This window comes from Periplaneta americana, chromosome 5 (assembly GCF_040183065.1).
Source record: "Periplaneta americana isolate PAMFEO1 chromosome 5, P.americana_PAMFEO1_priV1, whole genome shotgun sequence".
Classification (NCBI taxonomy): Eukaryota; Metazoa; Arthropoda; class Insecta; order Blattodea; family Blattidae; genus Periplaneta; species Periplaneta americana.
The window spans coordinates 51587540-51599622 of record NC_091121.1 but is presented as its reverse complement, the minus strand read 5'-3'; the positions used below and the strand labels follow the sequence as shown (position 1 = coordinate 51599622).

The window sequence follows — 12083 nt, the reverse complement described above, 5'->3', positions numbered from 1 at the left end:
AGCGAGAAATCTCCTTGGAATTTAAAATATCACTATGTGTGTCGAATATAGAGTTAAAATTTGAGAAGCTACTTTCTCAAAAACAGGCACATTTAGAGCATTAATTTTTTTTACTTTATGACTAAAGAAGCATTTTATTTTTAAGTTCAGCGTTATTTATATTTATAAATACAACATAAATGTATGCTAATTTTTTTTTTTTTTTTTTTTTTCCGGAAATCATCTTGCGGCCTCTCAGCTCTTTTGACGAGCCTCCCGGAGGTCGCGACCCTCACTTTCGGAACCATTGCGTGCGCAAATTTTACTAGAATGTGTAATTAATTTTAATACTGAACAGTAGGTAGCACTGTTGGTCGGCTTATATTGCCATCTGTTAAAATCCTATTGAAGCAAAATAAGAGTCGATCGTGCATAGACACATTTCAGCATTCACATACGAGGGAATTTTTAATTTCATACGATTAACAAAGAGATAATAAATAAGATATATATTATGAGAATTTGCTTTGAAGTACTATTATTTAGCACATTACAATTTATGTAGTTGTTACAATTTCATGTCCGTAGTTGGCTACCCTGTTTAAATTAACCTGTCATTTACGATCGTTGATGACGTTTGTCGACTATTTTACGGCTTTCCTGGCATGCTCGTACTATTTCTGCAATAAGCATACAACAATGCGGTAGACATTGCGTAGAAATTTTTATGCGTTCATGTAAGAGCACAGCGTATGTCGTTTTGATCTTAAAATGCCTGAGAAAGACGAATTTGAATATGAAGTTCAGGTAAACTTGTTAATTAATTTTACAAAGAGGGATGAAAAACGACAATGAAATTGATTTGTATTATAAATTTAAACACGTAGTCATTAATACTTATTTTCCTGGTACTACTATTAAAGTGATACTGTTGTTATTTAACAATAATGAAAATAAATTGTAAGGCAACATAACCTTCATTTGGCACTCTGTTGCGTGTAGGTTATATTCATACCGGTACTCATGAAATTTGTATTACTGGTATATTATTTGTGTCATATATTTATTAGTATAAGAGATACAGATGAGATTTTAATTGTATTTTAATCATATTGAGTGAAAGTAACAATAAGAAAGCGATAAATTAGCTTTAAAGTGGTAAACTAACCATGGAACTTGAAATAAATAAATAATATATATATATATATATATATATATATATATATATATATATATATATATATATACACACACACACACATACACTCCGGTATTGATATGCTTATTTTAAATTCGATTAGTATTGAAGATTGCTTAAAATTAATTTTAAGATATTATTCGTAACTACTGGCGTCTTGTTATCTCTTACTTCCCCAGTATCATAATATGTTCCCTTGTACATAAAGTGTGACATGTTTGTCAATGAAATTGTTGTATAAAGTGGTCGCTATTTTTTAGATTACTTTTGTTTCACAGAATGAGTAATTTAAAGTATTATGCCCTAATTACTGAATTTTTGTCTCTCAAGGTTTAAATCTGGTCTCAAGGCTACTTTCTATTTGTTATTTCTGCTTACAGCTACCTTTCGGACCCCCTCCAGTGTTGCCAGACGTTGAGAAACAGTTAAAGGAATACTTGCTGTGTCCAGATCGCCTGCCTATACATGACTATGAACAGGCTCAGAAGTACTGGCCCAGGGAACGGAATCCATGTTCCCTTTATCACTTCGATGTTGCCCCTTTGGGAACCACACTTAAGGTTTGTGACAAAATTTTGTAGAGTGTAGACATATTGGAAACAACAGTGAGGTGTTATGGACATCGTCGTTGTGTTCTTACCAGCCTCCATAATGACAGGTTTACAGGAAGATGTGTGTAGTAATTATGAAATGAATTTTTAATAATTTAGTAAAACAGCTATAGTGAGAACGTTTCTGACAATTCTACACAGTGTTGCCAACAAGCACCAATCAGATCTACGTGAGATTACGATGTAGAAGAGGTTTTTATTAGGCCTTGTCTGTATTTGGTGAAGTACAGAGATCACGACATTTCGAAAGGTCAGCGATAGGCTATCTAGATCATGTAGCTCATTATGTTCGACCTACTAGTTATACCAGAATTTATGTAGATTGCATGGAATTGTTTAAATAATACCACAATGATTAGGTTGGCTTAGGTTCGATTTGTTTCTGTGTATAGTTAAAGAATGCAGAATAAGTAATAGGTCGGCATGTTGCGATAAATAATCTAGATAATTACTCTGTTTTGTTGGTCAGTGAAAAACATTAGGCATTTTAGTGGCTTGATTGAGAAGGGTACCTTCTCCCCTCCCATATTTTTACTTGACAAAAGTTATGTACATCAGCAACGGAAAACTTGCAGTTTAATAAGCCACTTTTGCATCTTCGTCCTTTGAAAACAGTTCTGAATATTATTTAAATCTGAACTGAAGACAATTCTGAATATTATTTAAATCTGAACTGTTCAGGTCGACCGGGATCCAACAACTGGTAAGCTACTGCAGTTTCGGGAGGTTCCAGTGGACGACATGGGGCAGACAGCCAAGAATTCCATGTCACTGAGACGGGCACCTGGGCCACCAAGCGAAGCTGTGAGAGGCAGTTCTACCAATTATCCATTCTGGCCAGGAGGATTTCCTGAATTGTTAGAGGATGAAAATGACGAGCAAGATGCGGAAATAGATTTTGTAAACAGTTAGTAATATACTTACTACAGCATGACTCAGTAAATTTAGTGGAACCAGTTCATATTACCAGTAAGAGACTTCAGCTCCACCCAAAATTGAACTTGACTCTGCCTTCACTGCTCCAACTCCACAGTTCTATTTTCTCTTTTTAAAGTTCAGAATTATTAATAAAACGACATCTTGTTTAGGGAAGAGAATCATAATTTGACGTAATTTCAGTCCATCATATATCCAGCAGTCTCAAAAGAATGCTTACTATGTACAATATAGTGCCATTATTAAGCTTGTGTGCAGGTCATGTACCAGCATGGTTGCTAAATAGGCACAATTGGATTTCTATTACTGCATTAGTAGTGTGGCTCTTCCATTTCATAGCGCATCTGGATATGTTCTCTGTCTGCATCTAGATATTAGTTCGAATTTGCACAAAGGAGTTTTTGGGAACTTTCGAATTTAAATGCTGTATACTGTATTTCAATAATGACGGTTAAAAATAAACTCTGAAAACAACTTGATGCAACATTTTTTCCTATCTTTTGCCAGTCCGGAAGTATTGTGCTGCTTTAATTTCGGCACACTGTGTTTCTTTCTTTCCTTTTCTTTTTTCTTCTTTATTCTTGTCATATTTCTTATTGTTAGTACTCTTACTTCTCATAGATGGCTTTCTATTTCGCCATTTTAGGTCATTCTTCCTTTTTATAGATAGCTTGTTTTCTTCCCGCCATTCATGGTCTCTTATTTCTCACGTATAAGGAGCGAATTTAATTCATCACGGACATGGGCTTTAGATTTTCATTGGCCCTGTTCACATTAATTATTAATTAGCGTCGGTTTTCCGAGGAGGAACGCTTGACGTGGTGCAGTTTGGGACCGACGCTCGAAGAGTATGGTTGTGTGACAGCCATGGAGAGCTAAGGGGTTTTTGTTTAGCGGCTATCTGTGATGGGATCACAGATAACCCAGTCCGGGCGGGGACGTGTACTGCTGTAGTCGGGGCTCGATCAGGGATAGTGTCTTACTACAGGCAGAAACGTGGCCAAGCTGGTAACAGGTTTTTATATGTCAGTAATTGTAAGTTACTTTAATTAGTAGAAGTATATTTGATTTCATGTAGAGTATTAGATAATTCATGAATAAGCTGGCATTCGTCAAGTGTATATTACATTGGTTGTGTTTGGTTTGGTATTAGTGCTTTCTGCCGCATCAGACAAGTTTGGACTTGTCTGGCAAGTTACTTATACTACAATTTCTGGGTATAGATGGTGTAACTAGTGTGTGTAATGGTGAATGCCAGTTCAGTGACCTTTAGTGGCAAGCCAGTTTCGATGCATTGGTGACGTATCGGTGATTGTATTTCTACTGCAGCCTTTTTTGTTCATTTTCCAATTTCCGGAAGTGTTAATTAATAAATGTAAGCAGATAGTTTATTATTTATGTTGAGTGTTTTCTTTTGTACCACCTCACCCAAGAGACAATCGAACCTATCATACTTTCGACGGCAGGGTAAAACTAATAATGCCTTATTATTTATACCAACTATTCAAAGTAAACAGAGGCCCACCATAGCAGTATCTAAAGGTTGAAAAAATGCTGGCATAAACGTTTTCAGTGTTAGCATGTGAGGAATGCTTCCTGAAAATTTGCCATTTAGTATTTTTTAAACACCTGCGCTTGCGTGTGCGTGAGTGCATGTTTATTATAAGTCTTACGTATCATTTTCTTGTTCAGTTTACTTGGAGATAATGAATGTGAACAAAATCCAATAGCTTAGTAGAAATCGCTGCACATAAACATAACTGAAACTACTTTTTTAGCATACGATGAAAGAGTAATGGAACGGAGAAAAATTCTCTCCGGCGCCGGGATTTGAACCCGGGTTTTCAGCTCTACGTGCTGATGCTTTATCCACTAAGCCACACCGGATACAACTCCGACGCCGGTTAGAATCGTCTCAGATTAAGCTCCAACTCTTGGGTTCCCTCGTATGATGACGCAAAATATCTGCATGGAAATATCATATGTACTTCGGTACATTAAAATAATATATATAAAATAATATATACTTTTTTAGCATCAAGGAACTGGCACTCTATCCTATTATCTTCTGGCTGTTGCCTAATGAGTGATGCCTTATTGGTGTCATTTATGAGGTTCAGACCTGTCTTCAGACAATTGACTAAACAACAACATGGATGCTAGAAAAGTATGTTTTCGTAAAAATTCCTGAATCAGCATCTTGTAGGATCACAGTACTTTAACTTTGTAATTTGAGATTGCGCATTTTTATTGTTTTGTTTACAGATTTATTATCAGTTCCACCCGGATTCGAAAATGGACTGAGATTTAAAACAGATGGGAAGACTCCTTTCAAAGAAGAAGAAATTACGGGTGTAGATGTTGAGGAACCTCCTCTCCCCGACATTGTACTGGAGGAAAAGGTAGAGGAGCCTGCAGTGGTAAATCTCATGTCATTAGTGAAGCAAGAGGAGGACCTTTTGGGCCTGTGGAAGGACGAAGCTAAGGAGGACGAGAAGAAGGAAAAAGAGAAGATTGCAGTACAGAAAATAGAAGTGGATATTGATGTTGATGTTTCAGAAGTGGTGCCCAAGGTCAGTGCAGGAATTCAAAATACCAATCAGCTGTAAGATAGGGTTCTTTAGCCCCTTGGATCTGTGTTATACAGAGCAATCAGTTTTGCTTTCCACCGGAGTGGTTTGCCTACGGGCGAGCATGCCGCTTGTTAGTCGGTTAGCCTGTTAGCCAGGTCTCAGTGATTAGTGAGAGGGTAAAACAATAAAACAACCCAACCATACAACAATACACAAACAAATCTAAGAGGCTCATTACTTACCAAATTATCTAATGAGATGTTGAAATTGCCCACTTTCATTCTCCACACATTTCGCATCTCTTTAGGAAAAAATTCATCACATTTTCCAGAATCCACTCACGAAATGTGCGCCTTTGTATGGGGTCACCTGGCTGAAGAGCATGTGCCACAGTTATTTTATACGGCTTGAAATGCAGTAATTTAGTAGCCTTTTGTACAGATTCATATGAAAGTTCCACTTGTTATGGAAGACGCCAAAGAGATTTTCTAGGAGAATTTTCTAAACAATTAACGAATGTGATGTAATCTTTCTTCGGTGTTTTACGATCTGGAGCACCTACACTTGGCAATCTTTCTTGAAACTGTCTTCGAACTTCACGAGCTGAGTTAACACATATGAATCGTAAATAAAGACATGCTGTGCCATTGTAAACTTCTTCTTCTTCTTCGGCTTTTTCCCACTTATAGGTTCGCCGTCTTCAGTTTCCATATATATCTATTGTTCCAATCTCCTTCTTCCAAATTCCTGTCGTCCATTATTGCTCTGTCATGGGTTTTCCATTTCAATTTTGGTCTACCACGTTTATTTTTTCCTGGGGGTGACCATTGATATATATATATATATATATATATATATATATATATATATATATATTTCGGCCATCTTTCGTTGTCCATTCTTTGTACATGTCCATACTATTTCAAAGTTTGATTTTCTATTCTCTTAACAACAGATGTGGTGACGTTCATTTCTTTCCAAAGGAGTTCATTTCTAATTTTATCCTGTCTTGTTTTTTGAAGACTTCTCCTAAGATAGTCGAATTCAGCTGTTCTAATTTTGTTTTTTTGTAGTTCTGTCATGGACCAAGTTTCACTTCCATATGATAAAACATTCTGTATTATACTCTTGTAGATTTTAATTTTAGTTTCTTTTGTAATATTTTTATTCCAGATTTTTCCATGCAAAGTCTTGGTAGCATTTTTTGCCAAAGCAATTTTATTTTGAATGTCTCTCTCACATGTACCTATATTTGTGATTATTGATCCAAGATATTTAAAGGATTCACATTTTTTAATTTTTCCTGTTTCAAGTATGAGGTCACCCACATCTTTTCCTAAACACATCATATATTCTGTTTTCTGTAGATTTATGTTTAGTCCTCATTTTCTATATTCTTCCATTAGTTTATTTACCATATATATCATATCATCTTCATCTCCCGCAAATATCATCTGGTCATCGGCGAATAATAATGAATGTAGTGTTTTATCTTCTGTAGAGCATTTCTTGTACCATAGGTTAAGAGCCTGATCTATATAAATATTAAAAAGAACTGGTGATAAACTGCATCCTTGCTTAAGGCCTTTATTCAATCTGATTTCCTCTGTCAATTTGTTTTGTATTTTCATTTTGGATTTTGTATTACTATACATTCTCCTAACAATATTAATTCATTTATCATGTATATTCATATTTCTCATTCCCGTCCACAATAATTGTCGAGGAACATTATCATATGCCTTTTCTAAATCAATGAAAGTTATATGTAGTTGTAAACTTACGAAACATAATACACTTTATGTATACTGTCGAATTAAGAAACGTACAACACAACACACACCCTGGAAAGACTGTGACATTCAGCAAGGTCAACAAGCAAGTAAGCATGCAGGCTTGCTACTCCCTCCAGTGCGCGGCAAAGGAGTGGGGCTCGCTCATAGGAAAAACCCCGCTTCACTTGGGAAAGTATAACTGATTTTACTGTACTTGCAAATAGTGTGTCTCCTTAGTGATGTAGTCAGCATGGTGCAGGGGGTCACTGTTTAAGAAAACACAGGACAAACACAAAATAAGGAACTATGTCCTTAGAAATTAACCTGGATCCATTGAAATTGTAGTTCAGTATACTACTTCACTGGCGAATTTGAATTAGTATGTTGTATTGATTATAGACCCGCAATTTTGCTCTAACGTCACATATTTGAAAGACAGGGTGTAGAGTATGAGGTGAATATTTAATTTTCCTAGTCCCAGAACCCAGTTTACATGTGAAATTGAATTCAGTATAATTTTCTTCAACTACAGTTGTTCATCGCAAAGTCAGAATTCAGGACATATAGATGCTTCTCATTTTATGATGGAGTTATGTTCTGATGAATACATTGTAAGTTAAAAAATATCGTAATTCAGAAATGAATATGATATAATAACTCGGTATCCGATAATAACTACTGGTCATTTCGTATGTATAACTGAATAGAGAAAATTTGGTGGAACGCAGAAAAAAAACTGTATGCAGTAATATTATGTTGCTAAATATTTTTTTTTTATCAGGCAGTACATGTGATGATATGTGTCAGAGGAAGAAGAGGAAACTTTCGGGTCCTGACATGTCCATTTTTAGAACATACGCTTCAGATACCGAAAATTTACATTTCTGCAGTGAACGGAATATTTTCTGTGATGGAATATTAAAGATTTTTTTTTTTCCCCCTACAGATTCATATAAAATTGTTGCCCTCGGTAGCATAGTTTGTATAGCGCTGGCCTTCTATGCTCGAGGTTGTGGATTCGATCCCGGCCGAGGTCAATGGCATTTAAGTGTGTTTAAATGGGACAGGCTCATGTCAGTAGATTTACTGGCATGTAAAAGAACTCCTGCGGGACAAAATTCCGGCACACCGGCAACGCTGATATAACCTCTGCAGTTGCGAGTGTCGTTAAATAAACCGTAATTTAAATTTAAAATTTTCATATAAAATTTCACCATAGAGAAATCTTCGATTATTGCAGAGTCACATATTTGGCATTTTTCTGAGGATGGACATGTCTGGTTTTGAAAGTTTGCTCCTCTATTGTTTGTATGCATCTGAAGTCTGATTAGCTTAATATGATACTAGTCAGTGATGTATGAAATGGAGGGAGAAAGGAACTGGCAACCCTACCCCATTATATCTTGGCTCAGTTGCCTCATGACTCATAAGTTATGACTTATTGTTGTCACTTATGAGGTTCGAACCTGTCTTCGGACAGTTGACTAAACAAAAAATACTTTTTGAAATGTGAATGTTCGCAATTGTTTCAGAGACTGTGTGTGTGGCTGGGTGAATGTCATCATCACCCACAATCAGTAAAAAGTATTGTATTGGATTGGTGTATAAGTTCGTAGCGTTTTCTGTGCTTTCATTCACCTGCTGTCCATGTTTCCATAGCAACCAAATATTTATTTTACTTATGTACCAATCCAGTATATATCACTAGCCTGTGATTACTACTGGATCGCAAAGCTAAGAATTGATTTCTGAATGTGTGATTTTAAATGTGCACTGAAACAGAAAAAACCCACAAAATCTCAAATTTACATGAAATAGAATTCATATGAACATAGCCTATAAGAAGCCTCAAGGATACGTCAGTCAGCTGAGGCTGAGTTATGCTCGGGCATGAGTTCGAGTCCCACTTGGGCTAATTACCTGGTTGGGTTTTTTCCCAGATTTTCCCCACTCATAAGGCGAATGTCAGATAATTTATGGTGAGTCCTCGGCTCCATGTCGCCAAATACTATACTATCTTGCTATCACCAATCTCATTGACGCTAAATAACATCGTAGTTAATACAGCGTCGTTAAATGAACAAAAAAAAAAAGCACCTATAACGTAGGCTGTTTCATTCCAGTTACGTTAAATATAAAAAACTAGCTAGGGACACCCGGTATTGCCCGGGTTTTCATTTTTTCTTTTATTTTTAATTAAACTGGTTGCTAGACTTGTCGGAAATCTCGGAAACTCAACTATAGACAACCTCGTTCATAAAGATGATTCTTTATATAGCGTCACTTACATGAATTAATTAATGCCTACCAGGGTTAACTCAATTTAAAACAGCTGTTGTAGATCAGGCACTGAGAAGAAAACTTTGCATCATGAGTCTTGCGTTTAACTGTTTTTTAAATTTAATTATATATATAATTTTTTATATTTTTTATTTATTTAATCTGGTGTAGTTAAGGCCACTAGATCATCTCTTCTACATCACCAGAAATAAAATAAAATAATAGAAAAATCAAACTATAAACAAAGTAAAACCAACGAAAATATATACAGGCTACAGTTACACGAACTTTAAATGAGTGTTAGTATTGTCTTGAAGTTCAACAAAACAAAAACACACCTCTTGGTACTTATACATCCATTTAACATTGACCCAACATTCTACAGGTCTTACATTTCATCTCTGGTGGTCAATGACTGTTAAATTCCAAGTGGCTTATCTTATTTGTGGACATTACAACCTTTCACCCATCTCTTTTTCTCCCCATTGCAAATGTGACGTTACACAGAGGCAGAGATAAAATGATATAAGATCTGTACATTGATGTGAAGCTGTCCTGACACACATTTCACGTAATTTGATGACTATGTGTGCTTTCATTTGAACTTCAGAGAGAGCTGACGATAAATAGGGACTTCCCTTGTTAACAGTCTTAACGTGTTGGGGTGTCATCGTCAGAAAAAATTATCTCTCTGTCGGTCATACCAAAGAATCAATATATATGTCATGTAATTCAATTTATATTCGAAGATTTTATACCCCTTGACTGCTGTGCGCCAGTTTATATCGTACCCAATTTTTTTAAAAATGATTTGAGAAATTATATCTTAGAAATTAAGGACATATTAATTATATTATATCTTATTTTGTATACAAAATAAAGATACATCATATAAATTCGCAATAAGTGAAAAATAACAAACAACAGTAATAAAAATAATATTTTGGTATACGTATGTTTTAGAAATTAAGACATTGTTCTTCCCACAATGCTTAACTGATTGGCAACGTGATTATACAGATAGAATCTCGCAGTAACACATTTTCGGACATGAACAATATTTTGAGAGATGTATAATTTAGAATTAATACAGTGTTATTTTCAGTGGGCTTACGCACATTAACATACTAACATTAACAACATAACAAAAATATCACTGAATTGCTTTTTTGGTATATGTAAAATGCTTTGTTTTCCCCTCCTTTGCACAAATAAATATGTATATAAAATTAAGTATTAAATTATGTGGTTTCAAAGAATTCTAGAATTCAGTTGGATAAAATACAGCCTGCTCACTATCTACAACTGTATCGAGAAACTCATACTACGGTCCTGGACTGCGGAAAGATACTTATTGCATGAATTGTCTAAATTTTGGCGTTCGTGATGTATCGAGAATGCTTTCGTGTTCTTTCTTCCATGGTCTCGTGAAAGTTGATGTTGAATACAACAGACAATAATAAAAAACAATTGACTGTAGAAGACTGCATTTAATATTATACATGAATGTTCGATCGTAAATAATTTTATCTTTTATGTTTTAATTAATTTAATGTCCATTTGTCCGATTTTAATGTAGCCTATGTTCTTCTCCTGGTTATGAAGATTAAATGTGGAAACTTTGACACATATCGGTCAAAGCGTCTAGATTTGTATAGAGTACATACATACATACATACATACATACATAACCACATTGACTTTTATATATAAGATTAAGTGACTATTACTGCTATTCTTATTTATCAACAGGAAGACATTATTCCTGTGCTCAAGTTCATTCTTGTTTGTTAACAGGAAGATGTTATTCCTGTGCTCAAGATCACAGAGACAGCCCCTCTGACTGGCCCAACACGAACACAATATGCAGAACTCCTGGACATCTCGCTCCCAGTAACAGATTTTGATAAGAAGATACCAGACATGGCAAAGAAATGGGAGTTCGAACTCGATACTTTCCAGAAAAAGGTTCACATGTTACAAACATTAATGCTTTTTGAGTGTTGCTATACAACAATTTTTTTGCTGCTATTCAACTTTAAATACACAAATATGTAAGTTTTGGTGTTGCTTTCCTTTACAGGCCATTTTGAAGCTTGAGGAGCATGCCAATGTGTTTGTGGCTGCTCACACATCTGCTGGCAAGACTGTTGTTGCAGAATATGCTATTGCACTTTCAAAGAAGCACATGTCTAGGTGAGTACGGTATCGAAGAAGATAGTTTACTTTCTCATTAACGAGAAAGTATTGCGATGTCGTAAAAATCGATTTCGAGATTTTCACGGAAAAGCATGTTTCCAGCATCCCTGATAATTGTAAAATTCATCTTTGACATGCAATGTGTCTGTCTTGTGCACAGAGATTGCTCCTGATTTATTGGATGTATTTTGAACATAAAACGAAGTATTAAGTGGAATTACAGTAAAACTTCTTTCCTATGTTTTGCATTTACGCATTTTTCACACATTCATATTTTTCCAAGGTCACGCCAAAATTCCTATACCTTTCATGTTAATTTGTTTTGCATATACATTTTTCTTTCTTTTTTTTTACACTTATATCATTGCATTTTAAACCTCGAGAAATACATAATGTCATTTATACGTTCTAAATCAGTTTTTCTTGAAATTAGATTTTCGTGAAAATATAGTATGTACTTACTTACTTACAAATGGCTTTTAAGGAACCCGGAGGTTCATTGCCACCCTCACATAAGCCCGCCATCGGTCCC

At 35.3% G+C, this 12083-nt stretch overlaps 1 protein-coding gene across 1 annotated transcript in view; it reads left to right on the top strand.

Moving 5' to 3' along the window:
• Nucleotides 1-584: 584 nt before the first annotated feature.
• Nucleotides 585-12083, top strand: part of tst (superkiller complex helicase subunit twister) — a 50751-nt gene continuing 39252 nt past the window's right edge. Inside the window, exons 1-6 of the mRNA XM_069825620.1 lie at nt 585-786; nt 1558-1737; nt 2470-2695; nt 4990-5297; nt 11150-11320; nt 11436-11548. Coding sequence (XP_069681721.1) covers nt 751-786; nt 1558-1737; nt 2470-2695; nt 4990-5297; nt 11150-11320; nt 11436-11548 — 1034 coding nt within the window. The 5' untranslated portion in view covers nt 585-750. The remainder of the gene's footprint in view (nt 787-1557; nt 1738-2469; nt 2696-4989; nt 5298-11149; nt 11321-11435; nt 11549-12083) is intronic.